The 26,047-nt window shown below is 43.3% G+C and overlaps 4 protein-coding genes across 4 annotated transcripts in view; 3 read left to right on the top strand and 1 right to left on the bottom strand.

Annotated features, from left to right (window-relative positions):
- LOC139480404 (actin, cytoplasmic-like) lies at positions 1-24,884 on the top strand. The gene is made up of 3 exons (XM_071263469.1): positions 1-187; positions 754-1,498; positions 23,706-24,884. Exons 1-3 carry the CDS (start codon positions 65-67, stop codon positions 24,440-24,442), a joined length of 1,605 nt encoding a protein of 534 aa, XP_071119570.1. The 5' UTR covers positions 1-64; the 3' UTR covers positions 24,443-24,884.
- Positions 7,881-26,047, bottom strand: part of LOC139480403 (actin, cytoplasmic 1-like) — an 85,670-nt gene continuing 67,503 nt past the window's right edge. Inside the window, exon 3 of the mRNA XM_071263468.1 lies at positions 7,881-9,117. Within this exon, the coding sequence (XP_071119569.1) occupies positions 8,396-9,117 (722 nt within the window). The 3' untranslated portion in view covers positions 7,881-8,395. The remainder of the gene's footprint in view (positions 9,118-26,047) is intronic.
- LOC139478331 (uncharacterized) lies at positions 15,682-17,572 on the top strand. The gene is made up of 2 exons (XM_071260754.1): positions 15,682-15,804; positions 17,345-17,572. The coding sequence occupies exons 1-2, from the start codon at positions 15,682-15,684 to the stop codon at positions 17,570-17,572; spliced, it is 351 nt and encodes a 116-aa protein (XP_071116855.1).
- Positions 17,571-18,142, top strand: LOC139478581 (actin, alpha skeletal muscle). The gene has a single exon (XM_071261121.1). The coding sequence runs from the start codon at positions 17,622-17,624 to the stop codon at positions 17,943-17,945; it is 324 nt and encodes a 107-aa protein (XP_071117222.1). The 5' UTR covers positions 17,571-17,621; the 3' UTR covers positions 17,946-18,142.

Genomic DNA, 26,047 nt, shown 5'->3' with positions numbered 1-26,047 from the left:
ACAGGGGAGTAACATATCACCACCCTTTTTTATTTGATTTTCATATCATTATTTAACACTAACCATGGATGATGATGTTGCTGCAATGGTTATTGACAACGGTTCCGGCATGTGCAAAGCCGGTTTCGCCGGTGACGATGCTCCCAGAGCTGTCTTCCCCTCAATCGTCGGCCGTCCTCGACATCAGGTAAAATTGCATCGTCGTGATGAGTGATGACAATGGATGATAACATTAATGTTATATTTCAGCAACATGATTTAGGATAGTTTCGCTGACTTTTGTTGGCACATAAGTTTTTATTTAGCAATACTATGTATAAATTGGCGTGTATTTTCTTCCTTGAACCATATAACAAGTAATAAATGCCTCTTCGCGATAGGACATGCAATCTCATCTAACCTAAATCTAATGTTAAAGCTCAAAAAGTACCTGGTAATACGCATATGGCATCACCGGCAATGACGCACATGTTTGTTTCGTAATTGGTCCAGAGGATGTGCCCAGTCTCATACCGTTGTCGTTTGCTAGCAACTAAGGACAGTAGAGACGAGTCAAGGTGATGGAGAGCAGCAACTGAAATATGTTACGGTAGACGTTTGATCGCGTGAGACCCTTCAACCCAGCTTCTACAGGAGTTTCCTACGTTTTGAGGCTTGGGAATTTGGGGTTTAATTAACGATATCCATATACAAATATGCATTAATTGACATTTTTTTTTCTGCAATATTTGATTGATATCTTTTGTTTGTCAGGGTGTGATGGTCGGTATGGGTCAGAAAGACAGCTACGTCGGTGACGAGGCTCAGTCTAAGAGAGGCATACTCACCCTCAAGTACCCCATTGAGCACGGCATTGTAAATAATTGGGACGACATGGAGAAGATCTGGCATCACACCTTCTACAACGAGCTCCGAGTGGCTCCAGAGGAGCACCCCGTCCTCCTGACAGAGGCTCCCCTCAACCCCAAGGCCAACCGTGAAAAGATGACCCAGATTATGTTCGAGACCTTCAACTCTCCAGCCATGTATGTGTCTATACAAGCTGTTCTCTCGTTATATGCTTCTGGTCGTACCACGGGAATTGTTATGGACTCTGGTGATGGTGTCTCGCACACCGTTCCCATCTATGAAGGTTACGCCCTTCCCCACGCCATCATGAGATTGGACCTGGCTGGTCGTGATCTCACAGACTACATGATGAAGATCCTCACTGAGCGTGGTTACACCTTCACCACCACTGCCGAGAGAGAAATTGTCCGAGACGTGAAGGAGAAATTGTCCTACATCGCCCTTGACTTCGAGCAAGAGATGACGACTGCTGCCTCTTCGTCCTCCCTGGAGAAGAGCTATGAGCTGCCTGATGGCCAAGTCATCACCATTGGTAACGAGAGGTTCCGCTGTCCAGAGGCCTTGTTTCAACCAGCGTTCCTCGGAATGGAGTCTACCGGCATCCATGAGACAACATACAACTCCATCATGAAGTGCGATGTTGATATCCGTAAGGACTTGTACGCCAACACTGTTCTCTCAGGGGGTTCTACAATGTTCCCTGGTATCTCGGACAGAATGCAAAAAGAGATCACAGCTCTTGCCCCAAGCACAATGAAGATCAAGATCATAGCTCCCCCCGAGAGGAAATACTCCGTCTGGATCGGTGGCTCCATCCTAGCCTCTCTGTCCACCTTCCAGCAGATGTGGATCAGCAAACAGGAGTACGACGAGTCCGGCCCATCCATTGTGCACAGGAAGTGCTTCTAAACTTTGACTATTTGAATCAATGGACTATTTATGTGACGTATTGTAACCAGACTGTCTCAGTTTGCTATTCCAGGGCAAAAGTTGGCTGCTCATGACAAGGACATGAATGTTGTCACAACAAAATGTCGTCGTCCAATATATGATGTCATGAAATTGCGAGCTCATATTCAAATCTCCAGAAATGACGTCATGATAAACGGTGTTTTATCGTGAAATAAACCACGCTTTAGTCATCATTGCTTTATGCTATTCATCGCTTAGCTATCTTATATATGGTAATAACCGGGGCTACAAGTGACCCTCTGGTTACGTTAAAGGTTCTGTTAGTTCCATACCCTTGGCCAGTCAACACCAGATCAGTCACCAAAGTAGAAAACATCTACTGCCCGCGTAACTTTGGGCTATCTTCCCAACTTGAAATGTCTTTGAGATCGACGTTAAAAAACTCTCTTAATTATGCCCTTGAGTACCCATCACAACATTCTTTATTACCCTTAGGTCCCCACACCAAAAGTGGCTTTTGATTTTTTTAAACACGAGCAAATTGAATATCAACCTAGAAATACTGAACATTAACATGCTGATGCATGGTATTAAACATGCATGGAAAGATCACACTTTCGTCTTCGACATTGGCATAACAATTCCAAAGAATTTGATGTTATGATTTAGTAATGGTTGTTACATTTGACAAACTATCAGTTATTGTCATGACAAGATTGCAAGAGAATATTAATATCATAACGAAACTGGTTTCCTCAGGAAATATCGCCTGGGTGAGTTCCAACAATATCACATGGGATATCGCTACATGGAAATTGCATCACAGTGCTTTGCACGTCATTGTGACGTCATCAGACATAATCAAAACACATCACATTTACTACATACTTCAGTGTGAAAGACTGAAGTTGAGAAAAGTGATATTTTCATTGCAGTGAACATAACACTTTAACGGAACTATTGTCATACAAGAGTTACTTCCCCTTTAATTGTCTCCCTTTATCGTATGTGTCTAGCCTGTACACAAAATGTTGACGTCCTTTTTACGTTAGTTATACATTGATAAGGCAAAATAATGACGGATGGTCATTTATGGAGTTAATATTGCTTCTTGCCATTCATTCTTCTCTCGAAAATGTTTTGTTATTAACTTTATATCTCTCATTTAACTCGTCAATCGAGACTGTTCGTTTCACAAAGCGCCATTTTTGGTTATTTGACCGGCGTGTATTCTTTCGCTTCTCTCAGCGGTCTCCTAGTTGTCAGGAATATTTTTGGTTGAAGTTGATTTTGTATATAATGATATCGAAATGTATGATAAAGAATTATCGTGACCTTAAATATTACTTATGTTCATATTTTTTAAGATTGTTCAAACACTTCTTTTTAAGTCGCAAATACAAGGGCTGGTGAACCGTCCCTATGTGTTTGGTAGGGAGAATTTACGTTTCAAGGTTTGACATTTGTAATTTTCCGCCTCTCGTGAAAATATCTCCTTTCCCCCCGTCACTCGATGAGAGAAACATGATATTTCACTCGACACATGAAATATCCTCTATATCTCTGCCACTGAAGCTGGTAAGCTGTACATTTTTCATTTACTGGTTACTGGTTAACACTGGTTATTACTGTTTACAGACTACAAAAGTTGGAAGAATGGATGATAAATAAAATCTCATCCTCGTATCTTTTGATATCAAATATATCAACACTCGTTGATGTAAGTTCAAAACTTTTGTTGAAATATTTGATATGTAAAGACACTCTGGTGAGATTCTCAATTTGTTACTAGGTTTTGTTTTGTGGCATTGCCTGTTTTCTGCTTAAAGAGGTCATATCATAATTGGGAGGTACGGTTGTCCGGGTGTATAATCTCGTCAATATAGAATATAGTGTTGTAAAACCATACTCAATCACAACGTTTATTTAAAGGGTGCTTATATGATATCCAGGAGTATATATTAAGTATACAGAAGGTAATTACAACCGATAAAGACCGCCTCCGTGGTCTAGTGGCAGGGCGTCCGCCTGGAGATCGGAAGATCCAGAGTTCGATCCCCGGCCGTGTCATACCAAAAGACGTTTAAAGATGGTACTTGTTGTTACCCAGGCTGGCGCTCGGCATTAAGGGGCTAAAACAAGGACTGGTTGGCTCGGAGTCGGTATACTGTGTCAGAGTGGGATATTCATGCGGCATGGAATCTCAGTGAGATATAAATCGGCATCGGTACTATAAATCGGCATCATCCAGGACTAGTACAAGCAGCCACACACACACAAGTGCATGCACGTCACGTCGATATATAAGTGGAATAATCTTGGACGCGGCGTTAAACCCAATTTCACCCAACCTCACATTCAACAGATAAACAGGATCTTATGCATTTTTCTGTTGATATGTTGCAATCATATCTGATACAGACAGCTGTCATTATGTGATACCCATTGTCTAGTGGGTAGAGGTCTGCCCGGAGGGCAAAGGATCGATGGTTCGATCCCCTGGTCACTTCATACTAAAAGATGTTAAAAGACACTTGTTGTCACCATGCCTGGCGGTCGGGGATAAAACTTGAAAGCAACGTTAAACCCCTTTTATCCTCGCCTTACGTCAAATATGAAAGAAATATAGGTCATTAACAAACCTACATATCCTTACGCCCATTACACACTGTGCATGCTTTGAATAGATGTTATACCAAGTCGCGTACTTGGTTTGTGGAATATTAAATACAGGATCTGATTTAACATTGGGCAGTATAGGCATTGTCTGACTTTACATCGAGCAGTGTCTGACTTCACATCGAGCAGTGTCTGACTTCACATCGAGTAGCGTCTTGGGGATTACTGTGTCTGAGTGAGGTACTAAATTGCGGCATGGTATCCCAGTAGGCAAGCACTATAAAATCGCAATGGTCCCGACCTAGTACAAGCAGCCATACACACACACGCGCGCGCGCGCACACACACAGACACACGCACACACGACATTGAATTGTGCAAAGTCATGGGACATGCTTGTCACACTGTTGTACACGTACCCTCGAGTTGTACTCTATAAATAGATCCACAAGCCAGCGTGCATACATATATACCTGCACACATTCATACATACCGTCACTGTGCAGACCAGTGCGGTTTGTACTCTGACCTGACGCCAAGTTAGGGCATATCTACAGTGGAGTATTTATAACCTGTCATACATGCTTGTATTTGGCTCATGCTACCTTTTATGGTATATAGTATGCAGTCGATTAGGGGGCGTGGTTATCGATCTACACTAGTCGATGATTCGACCGAAACAACATGACATTGTGTAACGCTATAATCCTATGAGGAATAGACGACGCACGATTCAGGCACTTACAGGGATTCAGGTGAAGGATAGTACGACTCTGAGGTTATGGTCGAGGAAGTAAGACCGATTTAACTTGATTAAATGATCTGCGAACAAAAAAAAACCAAAACAAACTGGCAGCTTATAAATATATTACAAAAACTTACTTCCTCACCTGGTGCCCTAGATTCACAAGGTACAGTGGATCAGAGTATGACATGTGTTGTATGTTACAGCTAGGACGCCCCGATTATGTTTCTAGGTTTGTCAGCACCATACCCGTGCTCGTGGGTTTCACCGAAGTGGTAAACGTCTGAGACCTGCATCACGTCAGGCTTTCCTCCCACATTAAGCTGACACACCGTGATAAAACTGGAATAATGCTAAAAGCGGCGTTAAACCCAACTCACTCACTCACTCGCTACAGCTAGGATTCTAAGAATGATGAAAACGTTAAAAAAACGCTTACTGTTTTGAAAACGACGCCTTGGCTTCAGGATTTTTTTTATCACAATCTTATCGACTATATTCAGCACATATGGAGAATCTCACTCGAGTGACTGTTGATATCAAATATAAAAGTTTAAAAACCAGAGGAGTTTTAACATTATCCTCGATGACACCGGGTGTTCGCTAAAAGGATAAGCATGTCCTGCCCTCCCGTTAGCCCAAAGGGATGTGTATTACTTTTGTGAATACCATAAGCACGAGTAAGGTTCGTGACGAGTACGAACCTTGCATTCGGATCTCTGACCATATGATCCTGGTACGACTAAGGGGCGCAACTCTGGTCAGCGAATCACGTAGCCTCTAACGCCCTGGACACCTGTGTCCCAACCTACACGTAGATCAATGTCAATGTAACGAACACTTAACGTCAAAGACGACCAAAAGTCTCAGCGCAGTGCAATTTCTACATTTTCTTTTTCTGCATTTTCGGCTACAAACTTTTATAAAAGCAAATATGTTTGATAAGCTGGATTATTGCTGGAATACTGCTGCTGGATTATTCTTTGAATAGTGATGCTGGAATACTGCTGATGGAACATTGAAGCTGGAATGCTGCTGCTGAAATGCTGCTCCTGGCATACTGCTGGACTACTGTTGCTGGAATATTGCTGCTGGAATACTGCTCATGGAATATTGCTGCTGGAATACTGTTGCTGGAATATTGCTGCTGGAATACTGCTCATGGAATATTACTGCTGGAATACTGCTTATGGAATATTGCTGCAGGACTACTGTTGCTGGAATATTGCTGCTGGACTACTATTGCTGGAATATTTCTGCTGGAATACTGCTTATGGAATATTGCTGTTGGACTACTAGTGCTGAAATACAGTTGCTGAAACGCTGCTCCTGGCATACTGCTGGACTACTGTTGCTGGAATATTGCTGCTGGAATACTGCTTATGGAATATTGCTGCTGGAATACTGCTCATGGAATACTGCTGCAACTCTGCTGCTGGAATATGGCAGCTGGAATATTGCTGCTGGAATATTGTTTGAATACTGCTGAGGGAATATTGCTCGAACGCTGCTAGAGTGCTGCTAGAGGTTGGTACACAAGCTGCTCGGATAGGGAGATCTGTTGTTCCTGTCCTAAATCAGGACATTATTTGTGGCTGTCACACACAGGTGTTTTTTCGTACTGTCTGCACAATGTATTGTTTATCGTGTAATAATAAACTGTCGGCGCTTCACTAACGCCATCATCCACGTTGGAATGCGACATCCCCGGATGAATGTACTGAAGCGGGATTCCTCGTGTACCAGCCACACCACACAATGGTGAACAAATATCACGTCACAACTACTTTCCTCACAACTCTTCCAGAAACGATGTAGTGCAAGTTATCAACTAAACCCGTGTTAAGTAGTAGTTCTTGCCAATGGTATTTCAACGTGTTTCCACACGACCGCCAAGAGCTCAAGGATACATGTGATGAGCATCATGACCTACACGTGCGGTTTCTTTAAGCCTAGATTTGCCATGTGTTTAGTCCTACATTTTCCCATGTGTTCAAACAATATCAAGTAAGATATCCCTCAATGGGGCCTTAGACTGTTGAATAAAAGATATCTGGTTTTGTGGCTGTTGCTGGAATAATCTTGATACAAATACCACCATGTGGGATGAGTGGGTGTATTTTATTTGGAGATGTTTTTAAACTTTTGTGGCTGACAATTTGTTTTCAACGATCTGAATCATAATTATTATTTTTTCAAGCTTTCACGAAGGATCAAGTCATCCTTTATATAACATAATGCCTTTAGTGAGTGAGTGAGTGAGTATGGTTTTACGCCACCTTTAGCAATATTTCAGCAATATCAGGGCGGGGGACACCAGAAATGGATTTCACAAATAGTACTCATGTAGGGAGTCGAACCCGGGTCATCAGCGTGACGAGCGAATGCTTTAACCACCAGGCTACTCCCCCCCCCCCTTCTCCCCTCATCCATTCAAACAATACATAGTAAGGTACAGTACCTCAAACAATACTTAGTGAGATATATTACCTCAAACCGTACATAGTTAATCAAACATAGTCCCTCAAACAATCTTTCGAGAGATATAATCCCTCAAAAGTAGTTGTTAATATATAGTCCAGAAGGAACGGGTGTTTTTATTTTAATATACGTTAAGATGCTGACGCGGGTACATATCATAGAATATGTCTGTATAGACAGACACACATTGGGTCAATTCATTGGGTATAAATAATTTATATGTCCCATGACGTGACTGCAAACAATAACCAACATGAGGTGCATATCTTGAACACTGAGCCATTTATTAACCCAAACTATACACATAAACATTAACACAGCGAGACAAAACAACGAGACAAACAGCGTTCATTGTGGTTCACTTTCATGAACTTCTTAAATATATTCACATTCTTCAACATATCCCTTTCACTTTTGATATTAATATGTACAAAATATTTGTATGAAAATAGCCCTTGACAAAATCTCTTGAAACATAACACAACTTGCACTGCACTTCAATTTTAGAAAGAAACCTTTCATTGTCACTTTGGATCAAGTTTGTGTTCAGTCAGCCTGGGATGTCCCATTAGACATAACAGAGGAAACCTATTTCAGTCTGTTGCACTGATTCTGCTGTGTGTAAAGCACACGAATCACGACGTACTGGTCAATCATCTCAAGATGTACCGGTCAATCATCTCAAGATGGACTGGTCAATCATCTCAAGATGTACTGACCAATCACTCTAAGATGTACTGGTCAATCATCTCAAGATGTACTGGTCAATCACCTCCCGAACAGTTCTGTTTACTTGCATTTGTCGTGGATGACTCCGGCTCCCTTCTGTTTGTACTCGGCCGCCGTGACCCACATGGACTGGAAGTCGTCCAGAGCGGCAAGGGTGCTGCCTCCAATAAAGGCTGCGTGTTCTCGGTGTTCCGAAGCAACAACGTTGGCATAGGCAGCCCTAGTCTTCACCTCCTTCTTCATCCGTTCCACGAACCCAGTGGCGAGAGTAGGGCCTCCCGCAAGGACGATGTTGCCATACATGACCTTCTGTTGTTCAGCAGTGCACTTATCAATGGCCTCATTCAAGAGGGCGACGACCCCAGAAGTTGACAGACCTCCAACTGAAGGAGTAAAGAGGATCTCTGACGTCTTGACCATCTCGCTACCAAGGGTGACGACCTTCCCGTCTTGGAGCTTGAATGTCTTCTGGAAGGATGTATCTGATGCTTTGGCCATCTCCAGATCATAGCTTTTAGCCACATAGCACAAGCTCTCTTTGATCTCCCGTACTGCTTCTGGATTATCGGACAAATTGTAGCCCTTTTCAGAGAGCTGTTTGCAGAGGAACTCGCTCTGTCCACTGCCACCAAACGCCCACCGTGTGACAGCCTTGGGCAGCGCGAAGCCCTCATGCACAGGGACGGCATGGATAACGCCGTCTCCTGCCTCCAACACCACACCCGCCAGCCTCCCCGCGGCATACAGACTGAGAACACCACTGTTGGCAACAAACAGACCAGCGACCTGGAACTTCTCAAACATGATCTGCGCCATCTTCTCTTTGGCCTGGGGGTCCAGGGACGGCGAGGCAATGAGCAGCACGTTGCGGTCATGTGTCTCGACGCCCAGCTTGTCCACCAAGACATCCCTCAAGATGGCCTCCACATCGTCCCAGTCTCGGATCTCTCCCTCGCGGACGGGTTGACTCAGCACTATGCCCTCACGGCTGGCCCTGGCTGCTGAACCCACATAGGTCGCGTTCTTGTTCTGTAATGACAATAGCAATACTTTTAATACCAAAACAGTCCGTGGTAACCATTTGTAACACAGAATATTCGGTTGAGATAAAAACACACGTGCATACATGCGTGTATATATATGTATATCAACATAAAAACAAACACAGATCTACTCTGTCCAGTCCTGGTAGTTCCGGAGTTTAATTTGTAAGAAATAAAGCCTAGTTTATTTTAATTTAAACGGCAATGCCATGACATTTGTTTTAGTGTCCATATATTTTAACAGTTATGGGGAGACAACCCCAAATGTCATATTGCTGATAATGCTGTAAGCGGTATTTGTTTTTTTATTGCTGCAAGGGGAACATCACAGGCGCCAAACGTAACATGCAAACTACACGTTGTTCAGAAATTTGGTGATTTTTTCTCAGTCTGTTTGATCTGAAGTTTTATGTTTTCGATTAAAAAATTGTCATTATTAAACGACCTTTGTCCCCAAGAGGAATCGTTTGTTTTCTTTATCCAACCCATATGATACTGGCGTTGTTTATCTTGTTGGTTGTCATTTAAGACAATTACATTGTGCGTGTACTTCTAGCCTATCAACCAAGGATCGAATGATGGAGTTTAACTAAAAAAAACCCCCAACTTTGTCCAAATTATGTATTTCATAATTATGTGTCAGTCAAATAACCAATGTCCGCCATGTTGCAGGCGATGTCCCATTCGCATACTCTACATGCTGTGTAGTGTAGCCCTGAGACAAGGCTGTCAACATCACACAGCTGACCTGGATTCGATGCACAACATAGATTCCAGGACTGAAATAGACAGCTGCAATGCCTTCACGTCAGTGAAGTAGTTTATGAAGCGGCGTAAAATCCCTGGTTATGCCCTCTCTGCAGAGTGAACAAGGAAGTGTTATATAAATTGTTTTGTCAATGTTGGACTTCATGACATGTAACACATGTGATATATAGCAGTCACGTGAAAAACATATGTACAGGGGAGACACCAAAGAGTGTCGCCTTAATTCATAAATAACTTCCCAATAAAAGGAAAAAGTCATTATTTCATACCGTTAGTAGTGCTTAAGCTCAACAAAGACTGTTGACATTTATTATTAAAAAATTATCTTTTCTGCCACTCTTACAAAAGCTGGCGTTACGTGATGTAGTTGTAGCCGAAGTCGACTGACCACCCTGTCGGACACGGGAAGTGGACTATGACTCATAATGGACAAAATATTACATGAACAATTAAACTAAACCATGAGCGTAGGGGATGTCGATCTGTCGCCCTTTGTCCTATATGGCGCAGCGCGGCAGGGAGAGGGGGAGGGAGAGGGGGAGGGGGGGGAGGGGGTGTGGTGGGGGTGGCAAAACGCTAAGTCCTCATCGGAATGTCTGTCACGGCAGAACTGATTCCCAGCTGTTCGTGGTATTCCCCGAGGGGAACAAAGACCGACGCTTCTCTCCCTACTCCCTCCCAATCTCATTGCGCTCCACCCCCGTCTCACTGAAGTTCACCCCAAGCCTCACTGAGCTCCTACCCCAATAAACGCGAGGAATGACACCAGTAGGTTTCACAGAGCGCCTGTCGTGTGCATGATGCACGTGTGTATTACCGGAATATATCCATTGTACATGCACGGAATGGCCGGTGAAACTATCTCTACACACGTGACATAGTGACCGGGTGGGGGTGTTTGATGGGTATGAGTAGCAGCCCCACCCTCCCCCCGAAACGTACAGACGTCACCCTCTACACACGAATACACAATGTAGCAACAAGGACTGCATGCGTGTGTCAAAGATAATTCCTTGTCTCCAGGAGTTAATCTCCTAAGCATGTTACCAAAGATAACAATTATCCAGCTAGAGCATAACTTCCAGATGTAACAATTCATTGGTGTGGAAAAGGTCATAGACAACATATTTCCTCACTAAAACAATTTACCCTGAATGTATTTAGTCTATATTTTCATTTTAATATAAAGAACATACGGTATTTACTCAAATAACATGTTTTTTCCTGTTTGAATGATAAGCCTACGACATGCTGCCATGTCAGACGCGCATTCTTTCAACTGGGTCAGATTTCGATTTCAAAGATCGTTATCCATCAACGGTTGTAATCATTTAAACCGACCAACGACTAGTCCTAATATAGGATTGCGCATCCGCTTTGGTAACTAAACAGTATAGACACGTGCACACAGAGCCTAGTCTACCTCTCAGCTGCGCTGGCCTAACTTGGGGGAGGGAAGGGGGGGTCATGTGGGCGACGCCTGTAACGCTAGCCGACACGGAGCCGGGGGGGAGAAGGGATGGGTTGCTGCACATTGGACGCGCGCGTGCACGTTGGATACAGCCTTCTCACGCTGCCGGGTTATATTTAGCATCACCGACCCCTCCTCCCTTCTTCTATCCGACCAAACCAGGAAGTGAGGAGATCTCGAGCGCTCTCGACAGTGCGGGGTAGCGGGAGGCACAAGACCAGCCATTCACTGGATCGGGGCCTCTCGACGAGGTGGAGAGATGGTCTGTCGATACCTTAGGAGCTACACGCGATAGAATGCGCGTTGCTTCATCACGTGCGAGCTGTATCCTTCCACCGTTTCCCTTATTCCCCGGAGATATACGTCAGATTTATCATAGATCCGCGGTATCTGGAGGTCCACACGTTAAACATACTGCCTACTAAGCTATCTGATAGACAAAGAAAAGTGTCAGTATTACCTCTCCCACCCCTCGTCCCACAAGGGTCGGCTGAACGACACGGGGTGCTGAGTCGTTAGCTAGGCCGGCTCGGGTCTGGTAGGTGCCGATGTCAATGATCACATGAGCTCCCGACGCCTTCGACATGTTGATATATTTTTTAGCTGTGGACTGTCACGAACAATTCACCTGTACAGAAACTCCGGACGATGTTGACTATATATACTCTGCCTGAAAATGGAAATAAAGTATGTGTGTTTATGTGACCATATCTGGAAACAATATAAACACGTGCTTCCAGATCGCTATAAATGGACACGCACTGCCTTATATGGAGATAAACATATGCCTCAACCTCTATGCTTGGTTCGATATCGAGATCGGCGCCGGTGCTGCATGTGTGGCAAGCTATAAGTGTATATTACTCATGCTCATCGAACTCTGACCCGGTCTGGCCCGCTCTACTTTTTCAACTCGATACCTATCCCACCCAAACGCTGCAGTATACTTAATCCCGTAGTACTGCGTTGAGGCGACACCCTCGCGGTGTTCACACCCGCATACCCTCATCCGGGCAGTACAATAGGTCGGAAAAGGGGGCGTTGCTCGTCCCTCTACTGACACGTTTTTCATCCCGTTACAAGTTATGTGCTCTGAAAAATGCATAAATCTAACCTTCATTCAGTGTGTATTCCTGAAGACACTACAGGTGAGGTCTAGTGAGAATGTCAGTGCTGATAGTGTCCACAAATACCGACTTGACGGAGGAAAACAAACATGAGTCAGCTATTTTAAAGTGAAAGGAGCGAAATCCCTGAGTCATGCCAAAACGAGGCTTGGGAAATCCCCCGTGTCATGCTAGAACGAGGCTTGGGAGATCCCGGTGTTTGTGTTCTAGAGCTGAGCACATTCACCTCAAGGAACCACATGGATGTTGTCATTTGTTTGACTGCTTCAAACAGCTTTTATAATTGAATATATACATTACATTCTTTAAATGATACGTTTTATTTAAGTTTCATTTATAAAATCGTTGGGACGATGTGAATGATGGTTCGCTATTCCGAGATCACCCTGGCTGTCCGACAACTAATGAGGGCAAATAAAAGCCCTGTTTATAATCATAAGAAATCTCCGAGTATCAGTCAATCAGTTTATTCGGTAATAAGGCCTCAGGCCCACATACAGATATATACAATTTAGTTATCATGTGATGCATGAAATATTATTTACAGGTAAGAAGAACAAAGACAGATAGCATATTCAACATAACTGGCTAAGTTCTCAAGATTGTTTACATCAGAAGAGTTTAACATTCTAACTAGTGTGTCTTTACGATTATTACCAGTAATGAAGTCTAAATATGGGAAATATTTCGAGCGAATATCTTCATAAATAGGGCAAACAAGAATGAAATGAATTTCATTTTCATTTTTCACTAGTGCTTCACATTTGATGTAATTTAAGAGGCATTTATGGTTCCCTGAATTTGCGAAATAATGCTCTCTGGACGATTTTTTCGGTGACAGCATTCGCATTAAGGTGTGTGTGTGTGTGTGTGTGTGTGTGTGTGTGTGTGTGTGGTGGGGGATCACTGTATCGTATATGTACTGGCGTGTCACGGGCAATGTAGGACATTTTCTGCTGCCTGGTGTCAGGGAATTGTGCATTCGGGGATGACATTTTCCATTCTATTTATTTCAACTAGTAATAATTAATATAAGTTGCTTTTATTTCACTATTTCTACATTCTGTCACGCCATGTTGGTCAAAGCCGTGCAAATATGCAACAGGTTGCGATGAAATTATACGTATATCTATCGAGGGTTATTTCACCAATTCATTTTGTAAAGCTGTGTATTTAATGTATTTTATACGTTCTGAAAGACTACCGTTATTAAAGCGTCCTGAAGATTCAAAATGCTCGGTTCCACATTACGGTAAGAGAAAAGGCGACTTCGAATATCACACAGTAGGGTTATCTCCTAAATATTCCATCGCGGTGTTTCCTATAGCCGTCTTTACATAAGATACGACTCATCTGCTGGCGTCGTGGAATGCTCTTTTAGATTTGTTTGTTGTTTCTTGATTAACGCCGCACTCAGCAATATTCCAGCTATATGACGGCGGTCTGTAAATAATCGAGTCTTGGCCATAAAATCCAGTGATTGACATCACGAGCATCGATCCACGCAGTTGGGATACGATGACATGCATCAACCAAGTCAGCGAGCCTGACCACCCGATCCCGTTAGTCGCCTCTTACGACAAGCATAGTCGACTATTACGGCATGCATGGGTACTCTTTTAGAGGCAGGCAGGTTGGCTGAGAGAAGGCAGGCAGGTTGACTGAGAGAAGGCAGACAGGTTGGCGGAGAGAAGGCAGACAGGAAGGGCGGAGAGAAGGCAGACAGGGTGGCGGAGAGAAGGCAGACAGGGTGGCGGAGAGAAGGCAGACAGGGTGGAAGGGCGGAGAGAAGGCAGACAGGGTGGCGGAGAGAAGGCAGACAGGGTGGAAGGGCGGAGAGAAGGCAGACAGGATGGAAGGGCGGAGAGAAGGCAGACAGGATGGAAGGGCGGAGAGAAGGCAGACAGGGTGGAAGGGCGGAGAGAAGGCAGACAGGGTGGCGGAGAGAAGGTGTATAAGCAACAACAACACCAAGGCGGGATGAATCACAATGCATGTTAATGAATGCCGTTTTGTCTGGTATTCCAGTCACGACCATATCATCGTCATTAATTAATTAATAATCCAATACATAATTCAAAATATCAACTCATAAGTCTTAAAAAATAATAAAATACATACTCTTCACATATTTAACGTACTCATAAAAACCTTCTTTCTTATAGGATCGCCACGTAGCTAGTCGGTAGAACGTCTGCTGATGGTCGAGGTTCAGTCTTGAACGTGGCGTTAAACCCAATTTCACCTCACCCTCCTCCCTGATGAGGACAGGGGCGATAGGGTAGCCTAGTGGTTAAAGCAATATTCCATCAAGACCCAGGTTCGATTCCCCACATAGGTGCAATGTGTGAAGCTCATTTCTGGTGCCCCCCGCCATGATATTGCAGGAATATTGGTAAACGTGGCGTAAAACCATACTCACTCATTCACTTTTGAGGACAAGTACATTTCAACTATTGAACTGATTCAAGTACAAAGTCTTTTCTACAACACATTAATCTTTTTAATTCTTTCTTATATGGCCTAGTGTCAAAATTTACATCCATGTGTGTCATGGTTACCAGCACCATTTTTCAAGAACAGGGAAAACGCCACAACCATAAAGTAAAACTAAATCAGCACATGAGGGACCTAACTGCATAGCTTGTCCTGAACGGCAGCAGCCGCCGCCCAACTCATTGGGTGTCGTGCCCGAGTGCCCCACTTTGACTAGCTAGATGACAAAAATATGTCCCATGTCTGTGGCTCTGAGATTGTCTATATAAGGGCATATTCCACAAACTAAGTCAAATTCCTGCCACGACCATATGTGGACTTTTATTTCACAGGAGTATATAGGCAGGTCGACCAGATGCGTTGTCAGAGTATTGAGTTGCACTGCTTCCCAAGATTAAACAGTTCAAATCTCACCTCTCTGAACACTACACCTCAACAGCCATGGATGATGATGTTGCTGCCTTGGTTGTTGACAACGGGTCCGGTATGTGCAAGGCCGCTTTCGCTGGTGACGACGCTCCGAGGTCGGTCTTCCCCTCCATCGTCAGACGTCCAAGACATCAGGTAACACATACATGTATTCTGTTGACGGATAAAACGTGTATTGACTTTAGTCAACAGTTCAGGGAAGTAGGGGAGATAGAATCCCACCGTACAACATTATGATTACTAAACTGCCGGGCAAATGAAAGTACACATTGGAATTTATTAAAAATAATATAAACATTGTCAAAGCGTTACTAGGCTGAAAACAGTCCCCGAAACACTGTTAACTTAAGGTTCAAAACACAAAAGCTGGTTTGGACGATGCGCATGCAGCAGTGAAACATCGCCAAAACCATTTTTTGACCCATGAACATCAACGTCAAAGACGTCACTGAGCAAAGCTTGCAGATCATTGACGAAAGCAGATTCTCCTTATTCCATAATGATGGTCGTGTTGAGGTTTATAGTCGGAGGGGGAACGATTGGCGCCAGGATCCATCCAAGTGCGTCCATATGTTGGCGGAGGGGGGTGGTGTCGGAAGGAATTGTGGCCGAAGGGACATCTCAGGGGCCAGATCTACATGAATGACACTTGTGGGATGATCTGGATCGTCAGATGAGGAGGCGTCCTTATCCACCACCAAACCGCAAACATCCGGAAGATATGAGTGGCAACGGATTCGAAATGACGCCATCTGGCGGCTGACGATGAGACGGGGAGGCTAGGCCTGCATTGTGTTCGTGGTGAGAATGTCTGGTATTTGTGAACCAACTCAAACTGACCATGACAGTACCTGCTTCACTCTGCTCAAGACCGCCTCTGTGGCCTAGTGGTAGAGCGTCCGCCTTCAGGGCGGACGGTCAGGGATCGAACCCCAGCCGCTTCATACTAAAAGACGTTAAAAGATGGTAATTGTTGTTACCCCGCCTGGCGTTCGACATTAAGGGGTTAAAACAAGAACTGGTCGGCTCTGAGTCAGTATACTGTGTCTGAGTGGGGTATTCACGTTAAACTGAGACCATGGTATCTCAGTGGGCTAGCATTATAAAACCGGCATCAGTCCAGACCAGTACAAGAGCCACACACGCACGAGCATGCACGTCTTGGACTCGACGTTAAACCATATTTCACCTCACCTTCAGCCTGCTCATGACTATGTACTGTGAAACTGCGTCCCCCATGTTCCTTGAGACGTCATGTGCACGTCATCCGTTGTGTGATACTCATTAATATGATACATGTAATATCGCCAATGATACCCGTATCAAATACATCACCATCGAGTAACCATTTTTAGCCACTATCAAATATTGGTGTATATTTTCTTTTTGTCGGCAGTTTAGGATCAGGCTTGGATAACGTCTTATTGGTGGTGCATACCCTCGAGTATCTTTATATGAGAAACTTATACACCTCAAACTATAAGGTTCGGTGAAGTATTGGGATATCACTTGAACTAAATCTGTACCAAGTGCTTTGCCTTCGAACATATAGGGGTGCCAGTTAACTTCTGTTTCTGACATGTTTCTGAATATGCTGTTTGATTTGTACAAAATCAAAGTTGTGTAAATGTCAAACAAAAGATAATATCAGGAATAATGATATTTCACGTTTCAGGGTGTGATGGTCGGTATGGGTCAGAAAGACAGCTACGTCGGTGACGAAGCTCAGCCCAAGAGAGGTATCCTCACCCTCAAGTACCCCATTAAGCACGGAATCATCACCAACTGGGACGACATGGAGAAGATCTGGCATCACACCTTCTACAACGAGCTCCGCGTTGCACCAGAGGAGCACCCCGTCCTCCTGACAGAGGCTCGACGGTCAAATCATCACCATTGGTAACGAGAGGTTCCGTTGTCCAGAGGCCCTCTTCAAGCCATCCTTTTTGGGAATGGAATCTGCTGGTATCCACGAAAACACATCCAACTGCATCATGAAGTGTGACATTGACATTCGTAATAACTTGTTCCCCAACATTGTTCTCTCAGGAGGTACTACCATGTTCCCTGGTATCGCCGACAGAATGCAGAAGGAGATCACATCCCTTGCCCCAAGCACAATGAAGATCAAGATCATCGCTCCCCCAGAGAGGAAATACTCCGTCTGGATCGGTGGCTCCATCCTTGCCTCTCTGTCCACCTTCCAGCCAATGTGGATCAGCAAGCAGGAGTACGATGAGTCCGGCCCATCCATTGTGCACAGGAAGTGCTTCTAAGCATGTGTGTCAACCTCACCCAATAACAGACAGGAATCTCAAAACCTGGACGGCCCTGTATGGCAATGAAAACGATGTGATGACAATGAAGATGACACTGGTGATGACGATGACAGACACGGCTCAGTTGATCCGATCAAAGGACAACTGGTTTGTACATATCTTCTGTGACGAACTGAAACGCCATTGTGTGCAAGGAGTGCAATATGTGACAACCCGACACATGTGTCAACTCTGAGTATATAACCATAATATTGTATGCGGTAAAGTTTGATTAATTGATTGTGTATTAAATAAGACTCAACTAATTGTCAGTTTGTGGTTTGAAATGTTGATTTATGTCGATATTCTGATATTCTTTCGTACAAATAAACATACGTAAATGTATTTCTGACATTATGTAAAAAAGCCCATTATAAGGTTTTATTAAAACTAGTTGTGTTTGTTTGTTGTTGATAACAATATTCCAGTTATCTGACGACAGTCTTTAAATAATCGCGTCTGGACTAGACAATCCAGTGATTGACATCATGAGCATCGATCTACACAAGTTGAATACGGTGACATGCTTTTAGTCGATCCCGTTGATCGTCTCTTACGACCGGCATGGGTTGTTCAAGCCCACTTCTAACCTCGATCTTCATGGGGTCATTAACACGAGGGACATAAGCAGCCGATAGCTAGTTCCTCCCTTATCGTATACAGTTCACAAAGAATCTATAAAATTGCGTGTTTGGGTATATACCTTAAAAAGCAAATAAAAAGCAATTTCAGAACTATTTATTTATCAATGTACGTCTTTCTCAGGGGCACACCCTCAAACTGAAACATCCTAGCCTTTTCCAACGTCATGTACGTCATCTGTGTAATAGAGTAACAGCCTTGCGGGTATATATCTATAAGGGAGGGGAGTCTACTTTCACGGGCGGTGGGTTAACCTAGTGGTTAAAGCATTCGCTCGTCACGCCGAAGACCAGCGTTCGATTTTGGGTACAATGTGTGAAGCCCATTTCCGGTGTGCCCCGCTGTGATATTGCTGGAACATAGCTAAAAGAGGCGTAGATCCATACTCACTCACTCACTCTCCATACTTTCGACTCACCATCAACCAGTGGTTCGGCGTGGAAGGAAGGATTAAGTTCAATGACATTCAGTACAGAAATATGGTGGTGTAACTTGCCACATCTGTAGAAAGCATGAAATTCTGAATTTGTTCACCTTTGCGCTCAGCGTACAACATTATGCCGACGCCTTTGTGAACATGAATTGTGGTAATTCGTGTTTGATATAAGTGATTCGTAAACTGAGAAAGGTATATACTTTGTACACTATGAATGGTGATGTTGTTGATGCTGCCGCTGTGGATGATGGTGTTGGCGATGATGTTGCCATGCTTTGCAGCTGACAGCCATGAGTTCGAATCGCCACTAAATATGATCTTTGGTTAGTCAATACAATATACGTACTATTGTAAATAATTCGACAAAAGTCATTACGTATTCATAAGAAATCTATGGTTAATTATAGAATTCCGATTATGTCACGATCATGTGTTTGTGAACCACTATCAAACAGTGATGATACCAGGTATTCTAACATGCTGTCCCACCGGTGACACCCGTCACAAACACATGCAAAAGCAAGTTAATTGTTCACCCGAAACGTCACGGGAAGATATGGTACAAGTCAAAATAGGGAATTGCATCGGACATCTTTTTGCCGCTGATGCGTCAAGTTTGGAAATTTCCTTAACATGTCTACCATAAAAAAAAAACGTTTTGAAAGTTTCGCTTAGGCCTTGAATGTCGTACCCATGATCAAACAGCTTTGGAGCAAGAGTCGTATGACGCTCTTCAAAATCTTCACGGAAAGAGCATGCTTGATTGTACCTCAGTAGTTGTGAAATGTAGACACAATGGCTGCAGATGCTGAACATTGCTCCACACAAATAAAGGGCAAGTTGACTAGTGGAGTGTATTTCACCAAACATTCAGGTTACACGTCACTTTCTTTGGGGCTTCGTTTCAGGTTAAGCTTCACACAGGGGAGTTTGATTCCCCACACAGGTGCACTGTTTGATGGGTCTCTCACTCACTCACTCACTCACTCACTCACTCACTAAACTAACGTCGTCATTTGACGATACTATTTATTTTTACCATGAATATTTATTTTCTAAAAGGCAAAGGTCTCGGACAAGTGAAAACCTTTCGTGATATCTCCACTGCACACCAATCCGCTCTCCATGCGATGGTATAGACTAAAGTTTAGTCCGAGCAATAAAGTTATCTTATTTAAAAATATGTATCTACAAAACAAAAATTAAAACAGAAATTGGAGCCCAGAAGAATAGTTCTAGATAGGCATTCTAGACTTGCCAAATGATTCTAATCTTAAGTTGGTTCAATTTTAATTTATTCTGTAGAGACAGACAAACTGGAGGTTAGAGGCTAGACAACCAGAAGGTATACACAAACAAGGCACGTGACATGCATGTATATGCAGCAATGTTATAAATAACGTTAGATATCATTTTACTAGGTCAGCAACCACACCCGGGCTGATGACGTAAGTCCTCCCGGGGCGCGATGCAGGAAGCTAATAGCTCAGGTGGCAGATGGTGTATAGCCAGCTTTCAATTGTAAATAGTCGATTAACTAATATGTCTAACTTTTTTTCTCTCTTGTATGCACTGACACTGTGATATGTTCTCAACGTTTCAAGTTTCCTTCATTGAGAGGTTTGTACCATGTTATATGTTGCTCTCGTTTCTACACTGATTATACACTGGTGATGGGAAGCTAAATACTTACTCACTCGCTGAAATAAAATCATGTACACGATTAATGACTTTCGCTTTCCTTCAAGACAGTCCTGAGTTTTTGATATTTCGTTATATTTTATCAATGACAATAACTGTATGGTATCAAAATTAGAACAGTCACCGGAAACAGTTACAATGACAAGAACAAGAACGATCATCAGGGAACATTTCAGTAACTCTGTGCATCTGTGCCTTGTTCTTGTGTGATATATATTTTTATACCCATGTCATGGAGTAGAGTACTCGGAACGCTGGCTTTGGGATCACCTCTTGGAATAAAACTTTTTCTTTAGTTATTCTTTCTTGATCATAAGTTTAAAGTTGTAGGTTTGAAAGGCTGACGACGGGTGTGGGACCTGTATGTTTACCCTGTAATAAGTCATGCAGGTTTGATATTGGAATTTGGAACTAATTAAGACACGTTTCATGGGAACGCTCAAAGTTGTATGTTGAAGATAAGTGTAAGTTTATTTCATAAACGTCTTTTAGTTAGAGGGATCCAGTCTGATTCCTAATTTAGAAAAAAAACCTTTGAGACACTCACTCACTCACTCACTCACTCACTCACTACACACACCACCTCCACACACCAACAACTCCCAACTGGTATATTATACCCTGACACCACGGGAGAGAGTACAATAAGTCCTACCCTCTTATCGTACCCCTCCACCCCCACCCCCTCCAACCCCCCACACCCCCTACACACCCCACACCCACACCCAGGTGGAGTCGTAGTGCGTGTAGGAGCAAGTTGATTAACATGGGCCTGTGATAACATTCTGTAAGTATTTGCATAAACGATGTCAGCTGATAACACTGCCGAGAGGACCATATGGCAATAAGATAATGTAATGTTACGCAATTGATCCGAAGGAACAGACGTTTCGAAATATATAATCTGATTATGAATAAACGTGATTGAAATACTGAATGTTTTAATATATTTTCAGTCATGGTATTTCATAACAGCGTGTTTCACAAGATTCAGCTGCTGGCATCATGGAATCAACTGATAGAATGCAGGCAGATGATGAGCACAGATAACTCCGAGGAGAGTCGCGTGCTGAATTATAATGCGTGTTAATGCACGCCGTTGTCTCTGGTATTCTAGTCACGATCATATTATCTTAATGTTCTCCTTGAACACGTTTCACGAGTGTTAGATATCATACCGGTGGAGCCAGAAAAGAAAAAAAGTAATCGACATTTAATACATAAGTCGAAATTCCTAATTTGTCCACAGTAAAATGCATATATAAGTTAACGCATATAGTGTGCACAAAAACCTTCTTCCGTTTAAGAACAAGTGTAAAGATCGATTATTGAACTGACTTATTTATACATTTATGTCATTTATACAACACAGCAATCCATGACTTTATATGGCCTAGTGTCAAAATCTACATCCACGTTATCATGTTTACTTATACAATCATTCATGAACAGAGAACGCCACAGCCATAAATAAATATAAATATCAGCTCCTGACCGACCTAACTGTGACAGTCTGTCCTGCGCAGTAGCGGCTTGCGCCCCGCTGACTAAGGACAGAGCCCGGGTGCCCCCCAGTACTACCGAGCTATGCTGCCTGTCGGTGGCTCAGGGCCAGGCACGATGTGGTAATGCCTATATATGGGCATGTCCAACAAACAGACGACTAACACCAAGCTGTGTTACGACCATATACGGAGTTTTATACCACAGGAGATAACGGGGCGAGTATATAGGCAGGTCGAGTTGAGACGGTTGTCACTGTAGCACTACTTCTCTAGACTGAAAAGTTCAAATCTCACCTCTTGGTACACTACACCTCAACAGCCATGGATGATGATGTTGCTGCCTTGGTTATTGACAACGGCTCCGGTATGTGCAAAGCCGGTTTCGCCGGTGACGATGCTCCTAGAGCTGTCTTCCCCTCCATCGTCGGACGTCCAAGACATCAGGTAATACATACATGTACTCTGTTGACGGCGAAACAGTGAATTGATTTTAGTCAGCACTTCAGCCAGAGAGGAGGGGTGAAAGAATACCGCCTTGATTATGGGGCCAGGACAGAATATTCGTATTATTGGGGGTGCTCGGGTAGTTGTTGTACTGAAACAAAAGTACATGGATGTGTAGTAATTCTATCCTCTAATAGGCAGGTCTAGATATGAGGACATTTCTAAGGATTATAATCTAGAAATTAAGTAATAATTTGTATTGCCTTAGAGACTTGTGCAGGTCTACTCGGGTATATGTGTGTAGGAAACGCAGACACCTCGAACAATAAGGTTAGTCCCAACCCTGTTAATCCTCATCTTCAGGACAATCTTGTTGGGAACGGTTACATGACTTGTATACAAAGTAACATCAATACAAAGAATTAATTAATACGGACATTTGTTAATCCCGACGGAATCTTTGGTATACTACCGTCCGCATAAACGGGGCTCCGCTGTTTTGAGATATTACTGAAAGCTTTCTCGCCCACATCAAAGTGAACGAAAACCATACCAATTGATTTATTTAAAAACAGATACAGATGGTGGTTATCTAGTTCTGTTTCTGTGATGTCTATTGATATGGTTGATTTGTATTGTTCTAGAACAACACATACATTTTGTGCAAATGTCAAACGAAACATGATATCATTCATAATGACATAATCGATTTCATGTTTCAGGGCGTGATGGTCGGTATGGGTCAGAAGGACAGCTACGTCGGTGACGAGGCTCAGTCCAAGAGAGGTATCCTCACACTCAAGTACCCCATCGAACATGGTATCGTCACCAACTGGGACGACATGGAGAAGATCTGGCATCACACCTTCTACAACGAGCTCCGCGTTGCACCAGAGGAGCACCCCGTCCTCCTGACAGAGGCTCCCCTCAACCCCAAGGCCAACCGTGAAAAGATGACCCAGATCATGTTCGAGACCTTCAACTCTCCAGCTATGTATGTAGCCATCCAGGCTGTTCTGTCTCTGTACGCTTCTGGTCGTACCACGGGTATTGTTTTGGACTCTGGTGATGGTGTCACCCACACTGTCCCCATCTATGAAGGTTATGCCCTTCCCCACGCTATCATGAGGTTGGATCTTGCCGGTCGTGACCTGACTGATTACCTCATGAAGATCCTTACTGAGCGCGGCTACTCCTTCACCACCACTGCTGAGAGAGAAATCGTCAGAGACATCAAGGAGAAGTTGGCCTACATTGCCCTTGACTTCGAACAGGAAATGGCTACTGCTGCCTCTTCCTCCTCCCTGGAGAAGAGCTACGAGTTGCCCGATGGTCAAGTCATCACCATTGGTAACGAGAGGTTCCGTTGTCCAGAGGCCCTCTTCCAGCCATCCTTCTTGGGAATGGAATCTGCTGGTATCCACGAAACAACATACAACTCCATCATGAAGTGTGATGTTGATATCCGTAAGGACTTGTACGCCAACACTGTTCTCTCAGGGGGTTCTACAATGTTCCCTGGTATCGCCGACAGAATGCAGAAGGAGATCACATCCCTTGCCCCAAGCACAATGAAGATCAAGATCATCGCTCCCCCAGAGAGGAAATACTCCGTCTGGATCGGTGGCTCCATCCTAGCCTCTCTGTCCACCTTCCAACAGATGTGGATCAGCAAGCAGGAGTACGATGAGTCCGGCCCATCCATTGTGCACAGGAAGTGCTTCTAAGCATGTGTATCAACCTCACCCAATAACAGACAGGAATCTCAAAACCTGGACGGCCCTGTATGGCAATGAAAACGATGTGATGACAATGAAGATGACACTGGTGATGACAATGTTGATTACAACAGTGATGATGGCAGACACGGCTCACTTGATCCGATCAAAGGACAACTGGTTTGTACATATCTTCTGTGACGAACTGAAACGTCATTGTGTGCAAGGAGTGCAATATGTCAGTTCCGATACATCCGTCTCTATCCTCTGACAACCCGACACACATGTGTCAGCACTGAGGATGTAACCATAGTATTGTATGTAGTAAAGTGAATCATGAATTAACTATGTATTAAATTAAACTCAACTGATTGTCAGATTGTGGTTTGAAATGTTGATTTTTGTCGATATTCTGATATTCGTTATGTTCGAATAAACATATTTATAAGTATATTTGTTTTCATTTATATTATCAATGCCATTACTTGGCAATTAGTGGCATTGTTGCAATCGATAGGTAGTCAGCATAGGACAGCCCTGAGTTCGAAGCTCAGAATCACCACTTAATATGATCTTTGGTGTGTCAGTGAACATAACACTTAATATTTCACTGCAGTGAATATAACACTTGATATTTCACTCTGCCGGAACTATTGTCATAAAAGAGTTACCTCCCCGCAAAGTTTCTCCCTTTATCGTAAGTGTCTGGCTCGTACACGAACTGATGACTTCTTTAGTTAGTTTCACACTGACAAGGCAAAATGGTCATTGATTGAGTTCAGTTCAGTTCTTGCCGTTTGTAATTCTCTTGAAGTTTCGTTATAATCTGTAATTTCGTTATTGCCTGGTTTTGACTAACATGTATTGCATGAGATGGTATAGACTAACATGTATTGCATGAGATGGTATAGACTAACATGTATTGCATGAGATGGTATAGACTAACATGTATTGCATGAGATGATATAGACTAACATGTATTGCATGAGATGGTATAGACTCACATGTATTTCATGAGATGGTATAGACTAACATGTTTTGCATGAGATGGTATAGACCAACATGTATTGCATGAGATGGTATAGACTAACATGTATTGCATGAGATGGTATAGACTAACATGTATTGCATGAGATGGTATAGACTAACATGTATTTCATGAGATGATATAGACTAACATGTATTGCATGAGATGGTATAGACTCACATGTATTTCATGAGATGGTATAGACTAACATGTTTTGCATGAGATGGTATAGACCAACATGTATTGCATGAGATGGTATAGACTAACATGTATTGCATGAGATGGTATAGACTAACATGTATTGCATGAGATGGTATAGACTAACATGTATTGCATGAGATGGTATAGACTCACAAGTCACACGTCCTTGTGCAGAAGATGACGGGACCTTCGTAACTAATTCGAGTTATCAGAGGTTCAAACCTAGAAATATAATCGGGGCGAACCGGGATTCGAACCCACAATCATAGGTTTCTGGTGTGCCCAAGGGACGCAACTCTGCACAGCGAATCGCGGCGCCTTAGACGACTGGGCCACCTGTGCCCCCACGCATAAAACATTTGTACTTGTCATTTATGTCTTCTTGA

This window comes from Haliotis cracherodii, unplaced genomic scaffold (assembly GCF_022045235.1).
Source record: "Haliotis cracherodii isolate W230 unplaced genomic scaffold, xgHalCrac1.p SCAF_4, whole genome shotgun sequence".
Classification (NCBI taxonomy): domain Eukaryota; kingdom Metazoa; phylum Mollusca; class Gastropoda; order Lepetellida; family Haliotidae; genus Haliotis; species Haliotis cracherodii.
The sequence above is the reverse complement of the archived record's forward strand: the minus strand, read 5'-3'. Positions and strand labels throughout refer to the sequence as shown.

Coding starts and splice junctions, on each gene's coding strand:
- LOC139478331 (XM_071260754.1), top strand. CDS start 15,682: ATGGATGATGATGTTGCTGCCTTGGTTGTTGACAACGGGTCCGGTATG. Junction 15,805..17,344: donor TCAGACGTCCAAGACATCAG/GTAACACATACA, acceptor TTCACGTTTCAG/GGTGTGATGGTCGGTATGGG.
- LOC139480404 (XM_071263469.1), top strand. CDS start 65: ATGGATGATGATGTTGCTGCAATGGTTATTGACAACGGTTCCGGCATG. Junction 188..753: donor TCGGCCGTCCTCGACATCAG/GTAAAATTGCAT, acceptor TTTGTTTGTCAG/GGTGTGATGGTCGGTATGGG. Junction 1,499..23,705: donor GAAGTGCGATGTTGATATCC/GTAAGGACTTGT, acceptor TCAACTCTCCAG/CTATGTATGTAGCCATCCAG.
- LOC139478581 (XM_071261121.1), top strand. CDS start 17,622: ATGGAATCTGCTGGTATCCACGAAAACACATCCAACTGCATCATGAAG.